Source organism: Dermacentor variabilis, chromosome 1 (assembly GCF_050947875.1).
Source record: "Dermacentor variabilis isolate Ectoservices chromosome 1, ASM5094787v1, whole genome shotgun sequence".
Classification (NCBI taxonomy): domain Eukaryota; kingdom Metazoa; phylum Arthropoda; class Arachnida; order Ixodida; family Ixodidae; genus Dermacentor; species Dermacentor variabilis.
The window spans coordinates 196,028,489-196,050,780 of record NC_134568.1 but is presented as its reverse complement, the minus strand read 5'-3'; the positions used below and the strand labels follow the sequence as shown (position 1 = coordinate 196,050,780).

At 45.6% G+C, this 22,292-nt stretch overlaps 1 protein-coding gene across 2 annotated transcripts in view; it reads right to left on the bottom strand.

The window, feature by feature from the left end:
- The window catches only part of LOC142590439 (clotting factor C-like), a 54,421-nt gene that overhangs the window by 3,174 nt on the left and 28,955 nt on the right, over positions 1-22,292 (bottom strand). For both annotated transcript variants that reach the window (XM_075702548.1, XM_075702560.1), the window contains 8 exons: positions 17,493-17,690; positions 12,037-12,107; positions 11,025-11,195; positions 10,070-10,261; positions 9,287-9,475; positions 7,017-7,113; positions 5,825-6,066; positions 677-978 (listed from right to left, as the gene is read on the bottom strand). In XM_075702548.1, coding sequence (XP_075558663.1) covers positions 677-978; positions 5,825-6,066; positions 7,017-7,113; positions 9,287-9,475; positions 10,070-10,261; positions 11,025-11,195; positions 12,037-12,107; positions 17,493-17,690 — 1,462 coding nt within the window. The remainder of the gene's footprint in view (positions 1-676; positions 979-5,824; positions 6,067-7,016; positions 7,114-9,286; positions 9,476-10,069; positions 10,262-11,024; positions 11,196-12,036; positions 12,108-17,492; positions 17,691-22,292) is intronic.

Sequence of the window (22,292 nt, the reverse complement as noted above, 5' to 3'; positions counted from 1 at the left end):
AGGTTTCAAAGCAGTAAAATGAGAAAACATGTAGCGAACCATCAGGGATTTCCGTTATCTTTTATTACCTCCGTGCAAAATTGGCCTCGAAAGAATTACTTCGATGTCTATTTGTAAGAGGGAAAGTGTGCAGTGGCGCTACGCTTAGACACTCTGACTGCTGCTTCTCGACGTTGAGAAGGCGTCGTAGAAAGCTCTCACGCAATATTTATCGTGCCATGTGTTCAGCGTTAGTCACATCTTCATGATCAGGAAGCTTCCCAAAGTGCGTGAATTCGTAGAAATGAAGTCACTTTCGATCTATAGCCCCATAAGAGCATGAGTAGATGTTCAAACGTCAAACGCATCGTGAACAATACATCACTTCGCAGCTTTGGAGTGTAACGATAGAAATTCTCGCAGTGATTTTGCAGCTCGTGAGAGTGAGCGTAAATTTGACGCTACAACCATATGTCAAGGGAAACGAAAACAAAGCAGCGGAAGGCAGAAAAGCACATTGTATACGGTGCGCAAGCAAATACAGATGTGCTCATAACACACACACGCACGCACACGCATGCACGCACGCCCACGCACACACACACGCCAGATGTCCTCCCCCCCTTTTTTTTCAGTTCAGCGTTCATTTGATGCCGCTTCTCCGCTCAGCCTCCGCGCGTGAGCTGAAGAGTCTCACCTGGCGCATTTGGACGTGGGCGTCGTCTTTGCTGTCGCTGCGGAAGTGCTTGCCCAGCGCCACGCGCAAGATGTCGCGCGGTATGACGACGCGCGAGGCCTCATACGTGACGCAGTGGGCTGCGGTCACCACCCAGGTCTCCGAGAGCAGGCTGCCGCCGCAGTTGAGCACCCATTCGACGGCACTGCCGTTGGACGAGGGGTTGCGCACGCTCAGCGCAGCCTGCCAAGGCCACTGACCCACGTCGGATGCGTTTCCGTTGTAGATGAGTGGACTGCGTGGAGAGTCCGACCGGCCGCACACTGCAGCGCGCAGACACAGGTTGATACGGCGCGCACGTAGACGGCACCGAGCCGCTTGCACTCGTCCAGAATGTGATGCGTGTCTCCAGTTCCAAAGTGATCTTATTCGATGAATTATGCCGCTAACATGACAGCAGGATTTTTCTTTAAATTATCGGTGCTTTACTTAATGCGCACCGCATTTTCACATTTACGTAAACGTAAATGTGAAAGTAAATCTGTGAGGGTTTCGCTCGATTCATTTTCTTGTGGCCTATAGCTGTAGCCTTAGCCTTGATGCCTCCCTAAGAAAAATAATCTTTCTATTTCATGCCCGTGAAGCAGCCAAAGCTTTCCTGATTCACTTATTTCGGCATGCGTCGCTATACGAATACAACATCCCAATCTGCATGCAGTATTGGTCCTACTTGCAAACTTCCTAAAACTGATTGATTGAATGAATGATTGATTATAATTACAATTAACGTCATTAAATAAACGCAGACTATGAGATCTGACATAGTTGGATAGCTCGGGATTAATTTGAACCATCTTAGGTTCCGCACATCAGTACACAAGCGCTTTTTGCATTCCACCCCCATCAAAATGCGGCCGCTGTGACCGCGACAAGAGCCCGTGATACCACTCCCAAATCCCACACACCAGAGCACACACACACACACACACACAAATCTCAACACCAAAGCTCTTACACAACTCATCGAAGGTACAACGGGCATGTGCACGGGAGGGTTTCGCTTCGAGCACAGGACGGATAGCGTTATATATATATATATATATATATATATATATATATATATATATATATATATATATATATATATATATATATATATATATATATATATATATATATATATATATATATATATATATATATATATATAAACTTCTTTCTTGCAACCCCTGTTCAACTAATATGCTCACAATTTTGCAGATTTGAAGCATTACGAATGCGTTATATTCTCCGCACTTGCACATGTGACGCTACGCTTTAAAAAATCCGAGGAAAGCTAAGCACTTCTTATGAGATGTGAATGCTAAACCACGTCCAATTGTCCTTCGAGTAATCAACTCCCCGCGGGCAAGCGAGCGCGTTAAGACGCTTGGCCAACGCCTTCTAGATAGCACAAGGCCGGTGCACTTCGATCCGTGACGTCATACTACCTTGCTTAACTGCCGTAGAATCTAATGGAGACGCTCCCGAGTAAGCCGTGGTGATTTTCACGTCACCACTTTCGTCACGCCGGGCTTGGTAATGGAAATTTCTAAGTAGCAAGACGGGAGGGGGTGGGTTATAAAGCAGAGTGCACAGGCGTGCTGTCTAGGACGCACTCGTTTAGCCCAGTAGGTAAGACACTCGGCTTCTGTGCGTAGGCTCGTAAATTTGAAACTCCCTACCGTCAACAGTTTTCCTTTCGGATTTATTCTGCTTTCTAATACATTAGTTTCTTTACAGCAATTACCGATGCGAGGTTAGAACGCAGGCGAGAGCCTGCACAGACAAAGAACGCGCGGATAACACAGGCTGTTACGATCGGCCTGTAGAGGTACCGACCTACAAAATTCTCCCAGCCCCCCCCCCCCAGCTGCAGGGGGGGGGGGTCTAGAGGAGATGCGACCTCCTAACTCTCCCAGACTGCTGCGGCGACTCGCTTTGTAAGGACGACAATGCACCGCGTTAAAAGCCCATCGGTGCCACCATGTCTAGACGCGGTCGGCGGACCAAGTATTGTTAGTGGAGTCGCCGTCACCTTCACGGTTTCATTGGAGCGGACGGAGCGGACGGAGAACTCCTGTACGGAGATATTTTTCGGTGCGGTTTCACGGGCACCAGAAGAGGTCACAGTCAATGGACAGACGCGGCGGCCACTGACTGCAGGGTCAACTCTGGGATCAAAGAGGCGCCTACTCGGGTCAAGACCTCTATCTGCGAGAACCATCTCACCTCGGTGTGTTCAGTGAAACCTGTGCGGAAGTGAGTGTGTAAACCCTCCCCTTCCAAGACGGGTTGGCTACAATGGCTTTGGACGCTCCCAGGTCGAAGGTTGAACGGCCGTTTTCCCTCACCTCGGGATTTAGCGATGACAGAATGTTTATAAGCAGCCGTTGCGCGGCTGCTGTGTGTGCGTTCTCTTTCAGTCATGTTAGACTGAGGAACTGTAACGTTCTCATGTTGATATTGTAAATAAATTCCATATTCCTCGTTCTCCATGAGAACAAGTCCTTCCCTTCAACAACGTCCTCAGAGTGGATGAGTTGGACGACGGCATGGGTCAGCTACCACCTATTTAATGCCCGACCCCAACCCTTACAAGGCTTCCTAGAATGAGGATGACGTGCCGTCGCGGCGATGCCCTCTCCCTTCATGCAACACCTGGTGTGTTATCGTCCAGATGTTCCCTTTCGATGTTTTTTTTAGCTTTCCAGCTAGAATAGAAGCTATCAAAAATAATTAGCGTTTTCGCGATGCACTATAGCCAGCATTTGTACGCACGCCATATACTTAAATATAGATTGCTCGTATTACTGGTGGCGTTTCTATTCTTTTTATTGTTTAACCTTGCAGCTTACTCACATTTCTAGCTTACCTGAAGAACTCTTGGAAATACCCGGACAACGCTAAGAGACTACCCCGCAGTATGCAAACGCAAAGATCACTCAACAGAGAGACTTCTCAGGAACTTTAACATTCTTCTGGAATTTTTTCCTGGAAACTCAATAATGAAAGCGAGCTTAAGCATCTTCCGAATTTGGCTACTGCGTATCGTTATGCGCAGCTTCGAGATTCAGTAGCCAGGTGCGTTTGGCGTCACGTTTAGAACCTCGAAAACTCTTTCGAACAATCTGTCTGCAAGATTGTCCTTTCATTTCTGGAGTAGCTTTTCAGACATACATTATATCCCGTCGTTATCCACGAGCAGAATTTTGTGCAGTATTCCGCAAATAGTTAATCTCGAGATATAAGTATAGAAAAAAATAAATCGAACAAAACAAATTAATTTTGTTCTTTATTAACATTTTTCGATGAAGGAGGATGATTGAGCGATAGAAATTCTTTGGTGAAAAGTTGTGAAAAAGGATGATGTGCAGCGCAGTAACTGTCTCTCAAAAGAGGACGCCTTAACCGCTCTGCACAAGGAGGATGGAGAGGGCGCTCTAAGGAAGTAATATCGGGTGTAATCTCTCATACAAATAGGCGGGTAGAGTAATAGAGCAGCAACTCCCAGGTTTATGTTATGCGCACGACATTGTGTTGCTAGCTAACAAGCAAAGTGATTTGAAACGTCTGGCTAATATCTGTAGACAGGAAGGCAACAATTTAGGTTTGAAATTTACTGTTCGAAAATCAGATGTTATGGTATTCAATGAAAACAGTGAACAGACAGTGGAGATACAGGGCCAGGGAATACCTCGGGTAGCAGAATATAAATACCTCGGTATATAGATAAACGAAGGCAATGGATATATGGAAACAGAGGAAAAAACCATAACAGTAAAGGGGAAGATAAATGCAGCCATAATGAAGCACAGAGCGCTATAGGGATAGAATAGGTACGAGGTCCTCTGAGGTATGTAGAAAGGTGTAATGGTTCCAGGACTTACTTTTGGAAATGCGGTTGTTTGCTTTAAATCAGGGGTACAATCACGACTCGACGGGAACCAAAGTTCAATGGGTCGCCTCGCATTGGGCGCTCACGGGAAGACTACAAATGAAGCTGTACAGGGTGATATGGGCTGGACTAGTTTTGAAGTGAGGGAAGCGCGCAGTAAAATTGAGTATGAAAAACGGCTGAGGAATATGGAAGAAAGTAAATGGGATGGGAGAGTGTTCAGGTATCTGCACAGGAAGAACATTGATTCACAGTGGAGGAAAAGAACTAGGAAGCTTAGGAGCAAGTATGTGGCCTGTAGGGTGGGCAACACAGAAACAAAGAAGGTCAAGCGGAAAGTCAGAGAGGCTGAATTAATCTCATGGGTGGCGGCAATAGAAAAGAAACCTGCCATGAGTAACTACTAAAGAGGAAAAAACGAAATCAGGAAAGAAACCATTTATGATAACTCAAAGGGAAGCTCATTACTTTTCGAAGCGAGATCGGGATGCCTTAGAACATGCACCTATAAAGCGAGATATAAGAAGGAAGAAGAAGCATGTGCTTGCTGCGGTAAAGCGAGGGAGACGACGGAGCATGTTTTATTAGAATGTGAAGACGTCTACCCAGCGGTCTATTTAGGCACCACTGGCCTCCTTGAAGCCCTTCGGTTCAGCGGGAGCAGTGGTAAAGCAAACATGTCCGCAATAGACATTAGTAAGAAGCGATTGGAGGATTGGTGGAAGAAAAGTAGGGAAACGACAAAAGACGGAGATGTCCAAAAGCACAGTTCGCAATAGGGGATCAGAAAACTTGGGCGTGGTTGTTCATAGTGTTTTTTTTTCATTGCTTAACCTAGGTAGGATATTAGGCAGTATAGTAGCAAGAGCTTGGTGGCGCAACCCACCGCCCCGTTCCAAAGGGGATGCTCATAACATCCATCCATCCATCCATCCATCCATGGTGATGGCGGTGGGCGATGCACTCACTTCCGCTAAGCGACGCTGGCGTGGTGATTAGAGCGCGGTACTTGAAACTGTGCTATCATTGGTTCGATCCGAGGCATACCTGACACAGCATTTCTTTCTTTACGTAGCTTCGGCTGGGTGTCCGGACCAAAGCGCGACGAAAGAACCACAAAAAGAATGAACGCTATTAGCCTATTTTTTTACATCATAACTACTGTTCACAGTAAAGCAAAAGAAACCGCACTGGACAGATTATCGCGCGCTGTTGTCTATGTGCGCACCTACCGGGAATGCAGGTGGCCGGTAAACCACTCCACTGTCCTGACGACAGGCACCGCCGCACCGTGGAACCAGCCATCTCGTACTGCGGCAGGCAGGCGTACTCGGCGCGGGATCCGACACGGTGGTGTCCTGGGGGCAGCACCAGGTTCGCTTCCTCGGCCGCCCTCGTGTCGTTCCCATCGTACGCCGTGGAGCTGAGGCTGAGAGGACGCTGCAGCCGTATCGGCACGGACGCCCGCGCATGCCTGCGCGCACACCGCCTGCTTAATGGCAGCTGGAACGTGCATGCTCTGCACAGGCTGCTCTCTCCTCCCCTTCATTCTTTGATGTAATGCTCTAGAAACGTCAGCTACGCAATAGGTTCAGTGAGGGCAATTCGTTAACATCTGGGTTCTTCCGGCGCGTTCCAATATCTGCCCTTTCCTTGTTACCCGATAATTGCAGAAAAACAAAATAATTGACTCATTCCTGTCTTCGAGTGATCGAGATGCCTGAAAATGATGCTGACTCATGAACTTCTTTAGTGCTGAGCGGTTAGCAGTGGGGCTTCCAATCTATGGGGGAACTGTCACTTGTCCACCATTGAGCTGCTGACCGAGTATCTGCAATGCCATTCAACCTAACTGCCCTCTTTCATCTGACATCGATGCGCTGACCGCTGCTTGTCGCATGAACTGCCTGAAAACTTTGGACGAGGCCTGGCGATATCCATGAGCGAGCCCGATTCCGGCCGTATATGCTTCTTGCACTCATCCTATTAGCAACAAAAATTATGTCCACCACCACACACAATAAAAATCCCCAGTCTTAAGAGGCTCTGATTCCCTTAGCTCAATTACTGTGAAAAGCAGTTATGAATAGCCGAGTCCGCGATACGTTTAGAAACTACAACGTAATCTCGAGAAGAACCCCCCACTATTCCTTGAAATATTTGAGAGAACTGCAAAGGTGCCTGAAGAACTACTGTAAACTCGTGCACGACTCGACGAGTCGTGTGTATGTGTGTGCTTGCAAGCGTGCCTGCAGTAGGCGCGTTTATTAGACCCGCCAGGATCTATCATGTTCGTAAAGAATGTTTGTCACCCCCTTGAAAGCAATGAGAGTAAAGAGCACTGGCTCAGTGTCAGCTAGTGATTTCAACAACAACAACAACATATACAGAACAAAAGAAAGAGGGAGAAAAAATGTCACTCACCCGCGCACTGGTCCGCGCCGAGGATCACCCCCACGTATCGGGGGAAGCACGCGGATGGTCCCGTGACTTGGAACTTCCGGCTCTCCACAGGTAACCACTTGAAATGCCGGGAAAGTGATGCGAATGGCCAGAATTAAAAAGCTCACACAAGAAACTGCACCGACATGTCCAGCGCGAGCCAGCAAAATAACAAAATTTATTCAAGCGTTTTTACGTTGCAATAATTCTTGAGCGGCTTGCAAACTAATTGAGATAGCATTCGTGGTGACATGTCTCAGTGCGAAGTTACGTCGAAGGGATGGCGACGTATAGGAGCTGAGCGTCTGGCTAGAGTTCTATCTTACTTGCACATATACAACATTTAGATGTAAATGTGTGACAGAAATGTCTGGTTGAGTAATTAAATGACAGCATTCATGCACCAACCAAATATATTACAGTAAAATCAAACTTTTTAGAAGCTTGAGGGCTTGAATTTTATCAATGCCAAAGTTGCATTCTGATGTTCAGTTTAAGAAACTCTGCATGTGAGGTTGCTTATGATAATTATGAGGGAAGCAGATGCATAAATTATGTCGGGCTAGACGCGCATAGACTCCTGCTCGAGCTGACGAAGTAGAGTATGGGCCGTATAATGTAAAACTATTCTAATATGTTTTTATTCCAATATCCTGACGTCAAATTTGCGTAATCGCCGATGCAAGCACCGGGTGGTCACCTGCAGGGTTTTCTCATCAAACCAATCAAATGCTGCCCTCGTTCATAGGAGGTGACTTTTGTTTGCTTGAAAAACGAATAACATTGCCTGCACTGAGCGGCTTGTCTTACCTAATTGGCTCACAAGAGGAGAGAAGCATGCTCAAGTGGAGAGGGATTTGATGGGGCCGAGCCACTGCACTGAATACCAATAACCGGATGAAGAAGGTGGTGCCAGCGTCTGCGATTGGCCCGCTTTCTCTTACTTAGCTTGCGGTGGTTCGTGGAAAATCGCGGCGGCATGCAACGGAAGCTTAAGAATGACGACAAAACGGATCCTCAGCAAAGAAGAGTTAGTAGAACGAGGTCGTAAACGTGCCGAAAGTTCTCTGAAACGTTACACGGCCACGCAAAAAGTTTTATTGCACACAAATAAACCTATGCTCTCCGGCAGGGCCGAGTAGCCAGTGCCGGAGCGATCGGCGGCAGCCATCTTTTATTCCTTTCGAAACGGGGCAGCCTGCGGTGTTCAGAAGAAAATTCAGTTTTGTTCGGCATATTAATGCATCTTTAACGCGTACGCGTCACTTTGACGCGGTAAGTTTTTGCGGTTTTGTGACGTCGCCTGAGAGGCAGGTGAAGGGGGTGAAGTCCGAAAACTTTTGACCGATAGCCGAGGGCTAATGTCAAAAGGCGTCGAATCAGAAATACATATTTTTGTTTTGTTCGGTCAAATTATACATAATCAGTGTGTACACGTCATATCAGATGGGGAGCTATCGCGGTTTGCGTGACGTCGAGTGATAGGTGATGTGGGGTAGGTCCAAAAAAGTTTTTGATCAGTCGCGGTGGGCTGATAGCAGAATTGGAATAGAAAAGTTTGGAATAGTTTTACGTTATAGCGCCCTATATTAGGACAACATGAATGCGATGAATTAGGCGAGAATGGAGACAATGGATAGCATGCCTGTGCAGAAGCACTGACACGTCACCACTGTACTTATACGACGCGAAATTATTGCTTAAAAAAAGAAGAAAGAAAGAGAATTGCACGTTTTTTTTCTATTCTCTGCCTAAACACATATTAGCACAACTTGCATTGCTACACATGTTTGTGATGCAGCTGCACGGTAAGCGAGGTAATAGTGTGCCACGCAGGCTTTCTAAAAAGGACGCGTAATGTAGCAGGGAAGGTACCTGGGGCTTTCCTAAGCCACTTCAGTGCTCTACTCCGCATTACTGCTGACACGGCCAATTTTCAACAGATTCGTTGGAAATTACAAGTCTACAAGGCTTTTTTTTTGTTAGACTTGCCCTGCAAGCAAAGAACGGGCCGGAACACACACAACAGCACTGTGTTTTACTTTATAAACACAGACTATCCCCTCTAAAATGTTATACGTCACTTAAGCAGTAAGAATACAAACTTGAGAGCGAGAAACAAATCGTTATAGCAAGATTGCGTATGGAATTCCTTTGGCCCCCAGGAATTTCTTTCTCCAGACTGGTGTGCAAGCACTTTCCCCGCATCGCCCAACGGCACGGCCCAAGCAGCAGTATATATTAGCACGCACCGGGAATACAGCGAGGCTTCTGGGCGCTCCAGGTGCCGTTGGCGGTGCACGTGAGCGTTCCCTCTCCGCTGAGGTAGTGCAGTTCCTTACAGTAGTAGGATATGCGGCTGCCCTCCAGGAAGCGACCGTGCGAAGTCTTCTCCACCAGCGCCGAGCCACCCTTGACTGGGCCTGGGTCCTCGCACTGGACTGCACACGACAGCAATGCGTTCAGTTCTACACGATCTGCATCACGTTGCACGTGATGCCTCCCTCTTCGTCGTCCCTTCACAATTTTCATTTTGCATGTTATTGACCGTTTCGCTCACTAAGTGCCCGCTAAGTGACCAGATGTGTCCTGTTGTAGTGCCAAAAATACTGGTTCCAGTTTAACTGTAGCATAATGGTCATGCGACGAGAATTCTTCATGTGGGTGTACTACATCGTAATTTCTGAGTGAAATACGCACTTACGCCAGCTTACTTTCTACTTTAATTTGATTTTAGAATGTGAAACTTGGACGGACTGAACTGATTGGCAAATCTTAACTAGTTATACGAACTATACTTAACTTCACAGTCCTCTCTTCGAGCGGACAGCTCTGCTAGTAACACAAGTAAAAAAAAAAAGCAATACTACCGACTACTTGAGCTACCCTATCAGACTGTTGCAGCAAAAATAACTAGCCTATTCAATATATAGGAAGGATATTGTCTTGACCCAACCTAATAAGTGGTTGCATTTGTGTTCTGCTAGTGTCAACCCATGCATGCGAAAGCGCAGAAAATGCTGCCTCGTTCTCACCTAGCTTTAAGGTCTTGAGCGCAAAGCATATGACAGGAAGACTGAGACTGCACGGCCTTGTAACGACTTCGGGCTGACTGGGATTAACGATGCTTAGAGCCATGCAACTGTCTCCAGGTGTATCGTTGTTTGCCGGGATTGGCAGGAATGGTGACTGGACTCGAAGCTCTGAAAGCCATGTTTCCACGATTCCTGCAAGTAGAAATTGTTTTAGCTGACGTTTTCTTTATCACAATACTTAAGCGCAGAGGCTACTACAATAATACGGCGCTATATTATTTCTATTCTAAATAGCACAGTAACCCAGGTTGTGCGGGCCCGCTTATTTTTTTTTGCAAATTAAAGCACTATATATATATATATATATATATATATATATATATATATATATATATATATATATATATATACATTGACGTTTAAAACATTATTGTCGCATGATTGAGGTAGCGTTCAAATTTTTAAAAGGATTCCTGATTATTAGTGTGTAATAATGAATTAATATTATTGTAACATATTGCTATACGCCGTTAGCTTCAAAGTACGGACAGCGTAAATGCGTTTGGAATCGGTAAGAGTTACTTTAATATTTTTTTTTACTTGTCCTTCCATGGTTTATTTCACTTTCAATAAGGTTCTTTCGATTGCGTCTTAGCTGTCATATTCCCAATGTGAAGCATGCGTTATGTCCGCTTAGGCATTGCACTTAAGATGTCGATTTAGATTTAAAATGGAACCGAAGGAATGAAGCATCTCCCATTTCTACGCCTTGCCCACCAGTTAAGGCCTTGAATATACTTAGTATAGCGAAGAAATGCTCATTGAAAGGTCATTGAACTGAAGAATGTTTGCGAGGCGCAATGCCAAAGTGAGCTGCAGCGAAAATTTACCCAGAAGCACGCAAAATTGGATGAAATTTCACTTCATTTGAACAATGAATTGCGAAAGGAAGTACCGTTAGCCATCATGAATTCAGCAGCAAGGTTCCTCGTAGTGTTATCTCCACGAAGAGCTACAAGTTTACTTCCCAGATTCCGGCAAAAGTTTCTCGCTGTTGTCTGAGATCGGCTTTTTCCGGCAGAGTAAAAACAAAAACTGCCGGAATCTCTCCATTTGGGTGGACAGCCTGTGAAGAGGAGTGAAGTAGCACAGAAATTGTTAGATCAGCGCGAAGAATCAGGGGAATTAAGCGACTCAACAACCACATGAAGCCAACAGACGTTGAATCGAAGGGAAGCATATAGGATATTAACATTGTTATCAAAGTGTAGAAATAATTATGGATGAGGGTTAAATTCGCGATGCACTCAACATTTTACATGACGGAAAAATGACATAAAAGTGCAAGAAAAGACAACTTACGGCCGGTAGGAGCCGACCCCCAATTTCCGCATGACACCGTCATACACGTACATGATTACACAAGAAAGTGGACGAAAGGACAAGCATCGCCGCGGTTCATTTGGTAGACCACTGCACACGTCATGCGGAGGTTGCAGGCTCTGCTCCCACCGGCGGCAAGTTCTATTTGCTTGCATTGTCCTTTCCTTTTGATCAGAATATTAGGTTTATCACAAATTTCAGCTTAATACATAATTTGTTTTGTACAATAAAAAAGGACTGGCAATTTCCGCTGTGCTTTTCTTCGCTTCACGGCCTATCGGCTTAATAAAACAAAGTATTAGAGCCATTTTACATTTGAGAGCATCGTAGAGAACGAGCCCGATACGAGTACAAATGTCAACTATTGATGGCCGAAATAAGGGACATATAACCATTCTTGAGGTTCTCAGCGACGAGCATTCTGGATGTCAGCGCACATTCTTGCCTACGTACTTTGTGTTGTCAGCTGAAGTACTGTTCGTGAGGCGACCCTGTTAGGCCTAGCTGATCATTAAACAAAGTACATTCCTAGTGTGCGTGTGTGTGCGTGTGTGTGCGTGTGTGCGTTTTGCATGCTTGCGCACCTTCTTCAGGAATCCTCCACTGGGAGTCGTCCACAGTAACAAATTTGAAACTGGCTCCAAGAGTTGAGTAACTGCAATTAAAAAATATGAAGGTTAGGTGCACATACAAGGTCAATAAAGCGATGAACAGCAACAACCCCCCTTCCCAAGAAAAAACGTGCCGGTGTGAGCAGGCTTGTGTGTTTGAGCCAGAAATAACAAAAAATTGGAGGACGCTTAAGCTTCGCCTTTAAGAGTGGAACGCGATAGCATTCAAAGATCCCCGACTCCTTCTCACGCTCCCCGGGAACTGCAGCTTATGTAACCGTAACGTTTACCGGGAAACGCTGGCGGCGAACGCTATACACGAGGGCGAGCTTTCTGGTTCAAACGCGGCCTCTTGCGTGGGCCGCAAATGCACGCAAGCGAGCGCCATCTGGATTGTGTTGTCAATAAAGAAAAAAAAATCTGTATTGTGTTGTTGCAAGGAACCGAGCTCGGCGCGCCGCTCTATGAATGGTAGAAACGCTAGAAAATGGGTTTATGTTCGACTTTCCCCGTAACAAAATTATGTTTTCTCGTACATTCAAATTACAAGCCGACGCTATCATGTCTGTATGCTGTGTGCAAGTCGTACTTTACGATTTATTTTGCGTATTTTACTTTCAGAAATTCCATTACTTCAGTAACGTCCTTGCGTTACACGGAGGGCCTGCGTGGTCGGGCATGCGGGGTTCGGAATGACTTTTCGCTCAAAGGCGGTCGACGCTGGACGTGGGATGACGACGCCGGATTTTCTGCGGCACGGAACCCTTAACGCTTTCGCGTTAAAACCCAGACCTGTTTCAGGGGTCATGGCGTTCTGCTGCTGAGTACGACGGTCACGGGTTCGACTTCCGCCCACAGCGGCCGCGTTCCGATGGGGTCGAAATGCAAAAACGGTCAAATACCGTGCTTGGAAAAGCCCTAATGGTCTAACAAGAAATTAAATTGGCTTCATACTTTCTGCTGATCCCAGCATAGTGCAGGATGTAGAAGTGATAGGTAGGGTAAGTGCAGTGTTCATAGGTTAGTGAGCGCTAGAATCCACGTCAATTTGAAAGGGGAGAGAGTTAAAATGGTCAAGAAAAAACAGGTAAACTTAGAGGCAGTAAGGGCAAAAGCAGACAAATTCAGGCTGGTACTTGCAAACAAATATGCAGCCTTAGGACTAAGAGATGATGATGACATAGAGGTAATGAATGAAACTGCAACGAGGCTGGCTTCAGAGGCAGCAATGGAAGTGGGAGGCAAGGCACCAAGGCAACCAGTAAACAAGCTCTCCCAAGTAACAAAGCGCCTAATAAAGAAACGACAAAGAATGAAAGTGTCCAACTCAAGAGATAAGAGAGAATTCGTGGAACTGTCAAAACTGATCAACAAAGCGAAAATAAGTGACATTAGAAATTATAACGTGACAAAGACTGAAGAAGCCGTTAAAAATGGACGCAGTCTGAAATCAGTGAGAAGGAAACTTGGCATAGGACAAACCAAGATGTATGTACTGAAAGATAAGCACGGTAACATCATCAGCAATCTCGAAGGTATAATAAAGGTAGCGGAAGAATTCTATACTGACCTTTACAGTAGCCAGAGGACTCAGGAGCACTCTATTCGAAACAATAATAAACAGTATACAGAAACTCTTCCTATAACTAGAGATGAGGTCAGAAAGGCCTTGCAAGGCATGAAACGGGGAAAAGCTGCCGCAGAGGATGGAATACCAGTCGATTTAATCAAAGCTGGAGGAGACATAATGCTAGGAAAACTGGCGGCTCTCTATACGAAGTGTCTTTCGACTGATTGGGTCCCAGAAAACGAGAAGAATGCAAACATTATACTAATCCACAAAAAGGGCGACGTTCAAGAACTAGAAAATTATAGGCTCGTTAGCTTACTCCCAGTATTATATAAAATATTTACCAAAATAATCTCCAATAGAATAAGGGCAACACTGGACTTTAGTCAACCAAGGGAACAGGCGGGCTTCAGGAAAGGTTACTCTACAATGGATCATATCCATGTCATTAACCAGGTTATCGAGAAATCCGCAGAGTACAAAAAGACTCTCTATATGGATTTCATATATTACTAAAAAGCATTTGATTCAGTACACATACCAGCAGTCATAGAGGCAATGCGTAATCAAGGAGTACAGACCGCTTACGTAAATACCGTGAAAAATATCTACAGAGATTTCACAGCCACCTTAATTCTACACAATAAAAGTGGGAAGATACCTATAAAGAAAGGGGTCACACAAGGAGACACAATCTCTCCAATGCTATTCACTGCATGCTTAGAATAAGTATTCAAGCTATCAAACTGGGAAGTCTTAGGATTACAGATCGACGGCGAATACCTCAACAACCATTCGGTTTGCCGATGACATTGTTCTATTCAGCAACAATGCAGACGAGTTACAACAAATGATTGAGGTCCTTAACAGGGAGAGTGTAAGAGTGGGGCTGAAGATTAATATGCAGAAGACAAAGATAATGATAAATAACCTGGGCAAGGGAACAAGAGTTCAAGATCGCAAGTCAGCCTCTAGAGTCTGTGCAGGAGTACGTTTACCTAGATCAACTACTCACAGGGAATCCTGACCATGAGAAGGAAACTCACAAAAGTATAAAAATCGGTTGGATAGCATACGGCAGACATCATGAGCTCCTGACTGGGAGCTTACCGTTATGATTGACAAGGAAAGTAGACAATCAGTGCATTTTACCGGTGCTAACATACGGCGCAGAGACTTAGAAGCTGACAAAGAAACTTGAGAACAAGTTAAGGACCGCGCAAAGAGCGATGGAACGAATATTGCTAGGCATAACGTTAAGAGATAGAAAGAGAGCGGTTTAGATCAGAGAGCAAACGGGTATATACGATATTCTAATTGACATCAAGAGAAAAAAAATGGTGCTGGGCAGGTCATGTAATGCGCAGACTAGATAACCATTGGACCATTAGGGTGACAGAATGGGTACCAATAGAAGGGAAGCGCAGTAGAGGACGGCAGAAGACAGATGGTGCGGCGAAATTAGGAAATTTGCGGGTGCAAGTTGAAATCGGTTGGCGCAGGAAAGGGGTAATTGGAGGTCGCAGGGAGAGGTCTTCGTCCTGCAGTGGACATGAATAGGCTGATGATGATGATGACCATGCTTCGGGTGCCCGTCAAAGAATCCCTGGTGGTAAAATTAACCCAGAGCCACCCACTACGGTGTATCTCATAGACCGTGAGCTGCTTTGAAACGCTAAAATTTATAATTGTTATATCAGCAATGCCTGGGAGAAAGTACTACGTGTGCAATACAGTTTACAGATAGGTAAAAATACAAATCAATTCGCAACTCTGCAGTGTGTTTTACCAATTCATGGCCGACAAGATTTTACTGGCACCTGTGCATTTCTTATACGGCAGCGCAGGTTATCAGTTGAGCAATAAGACTACTTATGTGGTAACGTAAGTATAAGGTATGCATAAACGAGGCTCCTATTTCTATATACGAAATAGTTAATCTGTCTGATTAAAATGTTACGGCTACTGCTCTTCTGCTTCAGCCCGAAAAAAAAAATGAGTGATGTCTATAAGGAAGCGAAGTTTTGTCATTGGCCAAGAACAGCATTGCAACTGCATACCTGCCCATTCTCCCGAATTATTCGTAAAGTTTACGATTTTGGACTCGTTTTACGAGTTTACGAATGTTTGCGTCATGTTCTGCGAAAAATAAGTTCTGTTCTCAAGAAATATTCGGTCGTCAACCTCCGAAACTACCGTTGGAAGTTTTCTGATCGTCGAAGGACGCCATAGGGTTAATTGCGCCCCCCTCCTACTCGCTCGCTCCCTCCATCAGTGTAATGTACAGGAAGTTTACAAATTTTAAGGTTCCCAGGTTGGCAGGTTTGCAACTGTCCCGTAAACTTCGGGGAGAAACCACAACGGGAAGCTTCTCACGAGCGGATGAGTACGAGATATCCCGGCGTGAAAAGCGTCGTGCTTAAAAACTCGCAACTTTTCATTCGTGGTTATATTGCGCTCAGTTTTGCACACACGATGTTAAGGAAGGACAGGACGTGGACGGTGCGTTTATCGAATATGGTGACAGTGTGTATGAGCAGAAGGATGGCATCGCTATTGGTTCTTGTATAGCTCCCGTGCTTTCCCACTTATTTTTGAGTGTGGGAGACAGGAAACTTGCCACCTTGTTTGAAGAAACTAACATAACTACCTGTTTCAGATATGTTGACGATTATTTGGTGTCCATGAAAGAAGACCAAACCGATCCATTTAGTGTAGAAACTGTCATCAGCATGTTCAAAAAAGCGCATGAAGGTTTAGAGTTCACGTACGAGACACCTACAGAAGGTCGATTGCAGTACCTTGACATAAACATTAGGCTCAGAGGCTCCCACATCTGCTGGTGCTACAAAACTAGAGGAGAAAAAGAAATCCTGAGGTATGACTCATGCCATTCTAAAATCATAAAAAGAGGCATCGCCAAGGCTTGCATCGGTCAAGCAATTGAAAAATCATACCGCCATGCTGTGAGGGAGAGCATCGATTTGCAAGTAAGCCGCTTAAGAAACAGTGGGTACCCGAATAGCATGGTGGTGCAAATCTGTGAAAACTTGTTGCCCGAAATCAGAACTAACAGGAAAGGGCAGAAAACACAGGAAAAAGAAAAACTGAAAAAAAAGGCGTGGTGTTGCCTTACATGCATGGCTTGTCACATAGGATAAAAAAGACAGCCCAACGCCATGGTGTTCAAGTTCTGTTCTCCGCCCCACAAAAACTAAAAGGCATGTGCAAGAGGGTGAACGCAGGATCCAAAGAGGCAAACCCTAGTGCTATGGTCTGTCAGACTAAGTACGTGAAAAAGTACGTGGAATGTGCTACTTCAGTTGTTTACCAAATCCCACTAGATTGCGGGAAAGTATACATCGGGCAAACTGGACGTTGTCTAAATGATAGGTTACGGGAGCACAAATACACGTGCCAGCTTCTGACAGCACCTAGCAACTTGGCTGCACATTGTAAACAATGCAAATGCTCTCCGCTACTAGAAAGCACCACAGTCATTGGGACATCAAAAACAAAAACGGAGCGAGAAATATGGGAGGGGCTTGCGATAGCTAAAGAAAAAGAAATGCGCGTAAGCACTCCGTCCATCGCGCTTATCAAAGCTGAGGTCGAGTTTGCCAGGGCGAACGGGTGCAAGTGAACGATGTATGCCTGACCCAAACTATGATCACATTTCGTCAACTTGTCATATCTTTTATACCGCCCCCTCCGCGCCATATCTCTTTGTATACATGAACGTTCACCAACTAGCCCCCTTCATTGCTTTACTAAATGCAACTTTTCATATCAACCATATCGACCACACATTGATACCGCGCGGCCGATGATGAACCAGCCATGGGCCGGCGCCACTCACTTGGCTGTAGACACGCCGTGCGCCGTGGAGGAAGCGAAGTCCGCGTACGCGCCCGTGGCTCGCACGTGCACCGCGCCGCCGGCGTTGTTCAGCCGGCCAGCGTGCACGGCCGCGCGGCAGAGCGAGGACAGCACGTGGTACTGGTAAGAACCGATCACTGAACCGGACACCAGACCGCAGCCGGGAGGACAGTGGACCCTGCGAGTTGTCACAAATTAGACAGTGTGAGGAGGTGCAATGAGCGCGTTCACGTCCTGTAATTTACATACCGGGGGTTTCATCGAACACTTTCACTTCTTTTTTTTAGTTTCCTGCGGCAGATAACACAATTCTAGTCCGTGAGCTGGGCTACTTGAAGAGGCGGACATCACTTGAGGAAAAAAATTGAGATGCATAATTAAATTCCTATTGCTTAAATAAATGCATCAAAATGCTTCATTCACTAATTAAGTTTTTAGCTAATTATCTAACGGCACATATTGCAATCTACAAATTCTAGCCAGGGAGTTCACACGGCGGATCCGCTTGGGACGAATTATCCGGATGACGCCAGTTTCGAGATATTAATTGCCGAAGTTTGCATGGAAATGCACTGGCGTTCCACTTGCTTTTGTGCTTCAATGCATAAGACGACGTTATAAGAAAACAAGTGGAACGACAGTGCATTTCTCGTAAATCGTGTCAGCCACACATTTATTTTCAAGTGGATATGCCTTGCAGTCTCACCCGCTAGAATTTATAAATTGCAATATGTGCCATAAGGTAATTAGACAACAACTTAATTAGTGATTTTTTTAATTAGCCAATTACGTATTTCGATTTTGTGTGCATGTCCGTTTTTTTCGAGTAGACTAGTTCATGGACTTGAAATGTGCTGCCTGTCAGGCAATCTAAAGAAATGTTTCAAAGTGTACGTTGAAACGCCCTCTCTTTCTCTCTCTCTCTCTCTCTCTCTCTCTCTCTATATATATATATATATATATATATATATATATATATATATATATATATATATATATAAGACGTTTTTCTTTCTTTTTTAGCTGCATCAATTTATAAATTGTCTGTGGCAAATAGCACATTTCTAACCTGTGAGCCAAACTGCACGATGAGGTGGTCATCACGTCTACAAGAAATCAAAACGCTTAAGTGAATAATTAACATAATTACACTAATGATCTTTTTCATTGATTACTACATTACCCATATTTCAATCTACGCATTGTAGCTAGTGCGTTTGGAAGGCATATCCACTTGGAATGAATTCTGAGGATGGCACCGGTTTCGATATATGAGCTCGAGAGCACACAAACCGAGCGGCCACAAGCACCGACCCTGAGGAACCCATACCAGTCAACCCAAGCTACTCAGACATTCTGAATTACTATAAGGGGGTCCGAATCAAATACCCTCCAGCCCACAACAGCGTAAATCAGCATGAAGCAACCTCTTGGAGGAGGCTGCAAACAGGAACATACCCAAATCTAAACACACTAAGCAAGATGTTTCCAACCCAGTATAGAGACATTTGTCCCTGGTGCGGCGCCAAGCCCAGCTTATACCACATTACATGGGAATGCGTTCAGAACCAACAATTCCTCCAAATAAAAGACCCAAGTGCGGAGCAGTGGGAGAGGGTGCTCTCCAGCAGCGACCCGAAAGTCCAGCATGGACTAGTAAGGCACGCTCACCGAGTAGCCACCCTCAGTGGTGCCCTGGAATAGGGGCGTCGACCCTGCGCAGATGGGGAAGAAGACCGTGAAGACGGCCGACCACATCTGCCACCGCTAATTTCTAATCAATTAGAGCAAATAAAGTTTTTCCTCCTCCTCCTTGCTTTATGCATTGAAGCACAAAAAAAACCTGGAACGCCAATGACTTTACTCGGAAACTATGAAAATTTATAACTTGAAACTGGTGCAGTTCTGAGAATTATTTCTAAGTGGATAGGCCTTGCGAAATCGCTTGCTAGAATCGGTTGATTGCAGTATGTGATTGTAGTTATTAATTAATAATTAATTGGTGTAAATGTGTTAATTATTCAAATAAGCTTTTTGATTTATCGCAGCAGTAACGACCGCCTGATCGAGTAATTTGGCCAAGCGTTATAACTGCACTATCTCCCACAGGCAATATTCAAAAATTCGGCGCTGCTAAAAGAAAAGCACGTGATATAAAGCGGCATACGTTCATCAAAGGCGGCCCACGTTCATCTCCAACAGACAAAGTAACCCTCCCGCGTTGAAGCTGTCATTGTTGTTTACTCTTTAGCGCTTTGTTTAGGAAGATATAAATAAATAAATATGCTCTTTACTGGAACCAACCTATCTCGGCTAGCTATATTTCGTCCAATTTTACAAAATTTCCGCGGCGCTTTATGTGTCCTGCCTTGCGGCTATGGACGCGAAGCCTCCTAGAGGCCCGATCGGCCAGAGGACTAGGACAACCAGCTCTTCATTGACACCTGCCACCTGATCCACCAGCAGTGAAGACTTCACTGAGGCTCCTACTCTCGTGGCCATGGACGCGGAGCTTGCCAACCCGGCCGGCCAGAGGTCTACTTTGATAAGCTCTTCAAGGAAGCGAGGTTCTTGGTCCAGCACCAGCTAAGACGTTGAAGTTTGCTCAGTCTCAGGCGATGACTCGTCGGATGACAGCTTTGCGACTGTGATGAGCCGACAGGCCAAAAGGAGGCTCCTCAAGACGTCATCACCTAGGAATACATCAATGCTACAGGCAAAGCATGAGCGCTGGCCCACACCATCCTCTTCATACATGTGGACTCTTCCATCAGCCTTCGAGGATTAAGCAGGCAAGCTCTCGCCGTTTTCCTGGAGGGAATAGCAGCAAATGAACTTAAGGAGGTACGACTAAACACGCGGAAGAATACGTCTTGGCTGTCGACGCAACCCGCGTAAATGCGCTAGAAAAGCTCCGACAGATTACAGCATTGGAGAACATCAAAGTACCCCCCGTTATACCAATAGAAGGCACCTGTACTGCCGGCGTGAACTGCGAACACCTGAACACTGAACATCTGAACTGCGAGCTCGGACCTGCCTATTCTGATCAACCCTGCGTATTGAAGGAGTGGTCCAAACGCACGTATGCCGCCATGGAAACAGCCGCTGCGTGAAGTTAGTGTTCAAGGGCGACACCGTCCCTTCGTATGTCAAAAGTCGGTCACTTCCGACACGTCGTTCGACCGTTTGTCCCCAAGCCGCTTCAATGCCACAGGTGTTTCAGGATTGGATATGTCAAGAGTGCCTGTCCAAAATCTACGATGTGTCCCCAATGCGCGGAGTCGCACATTGCCGACGTCTGCCGCGCAGTAAATATTAGGTGTGGTAAATCTGATGGGTCTCATGAAGCCACATCTAGAGATTGTCCATGTATAAAAAAAAGAAGTTGCTATCCTGAAGCAAATGGTAAGGGACAGCTCATCTCATGGCGAAGCTTTCGAAAAAATTCGGCATCGACGTCGTCATCGACGGAAGCGTGCAACGCAAGGTGCAGTTCATGCACAGATTGTGCCGACGACATCAGCTTCTAGTACAAGCAGACCGGGGTCCCAAAGAGGCCTCAAACGGAAAAGTCTTCCTCTGTATAGGAGACTGGCCGGCGCTCCCAAGCAGCCAGCCTTCCAATGAGCCTACACGCTTGATACTTCCACCGAAGTAAAGTTCAGCCAATGTGGCAACAGTAGACCACCAAATCATTCCGATGCTGCATTCCCTAATCAATATCATCAGAATAATGTCGGCTAGCATCGAAACTCCATCCGCTCGAAGGGGACTACAAGTGCTGGACTCGCTGAGCCCCCTCCTAGCAACCATCGAGTGAACCATGGCTGACAATCACCAGTCATTTCGTAAAGACATCAGAGAAGCATCGATTATTCTGTGGAACGCCAGAGGCCTAACATCTCGCATTGCTCACTGGCGCCAATTCGAGGATGTTAACCGTTTTCCAGTCATCGTTATCTTGAACCAAAATTATCCCATCCGATCAGATTACCCGGCTACGAGTCAATTACGTCCTCAAGCAACAACGAAAGTAGCAAAGTCGTCGTCTTCATTCGCCGAGAGCTTACTTACGTCGTCCAGTTCATGCAACCTCATGACGACAATCAGTATGACTGTCTAATAGTCAAAAATAGAAAGCTCGCCTTTACACTCGTAGGTGCTTACCTATCTCCATCACGCCCGTTTGACATAAAGAGACTAAAAGACATAACAAAAGCATATCCTGGTCCTAGGATTACTACAGGCGACTTGAACGCCCATCCCACCATTTGGGCAAGCTCAAGAGTTAAGTTAACGCAGCAAGACGAAGACTCGCTTCATTTGTCTCTAATCATGACTACTTGCTGCAGATTGACGTTAGTCCTACATTTCTACGCGGTCTAGTACAGCAGATGCCTGGACTTGGCCTTTGTATCAGGCCGCTGTGCGACGCGCGTTAAGTGGTTTTTGGACATTGAGACATTGAGACATTGAGCAAACACATTCCCACTTACCTTATGATTGACACTAACACTCATCCGCCTAACACAATACGAAGAATAGATTGGACTGTGTTTAAAAACATACTGGAGGAAGCTTGTCAGAAAGGTCTCTCCTCTGGACTGCAAGAAGCTATAAAAGAAGCGGCGCAGATTGCTTTGCGAAGACTCACGATCTGCAGGACTTCATTAAAGTTTTACCATACCATACCATACAGACTGCTTTGCGCACGTTCATGTGCTCACCGAAAAACTCAATTCGACCTGAAGCTGGAGCGACTTCTCGCGATTTGTAG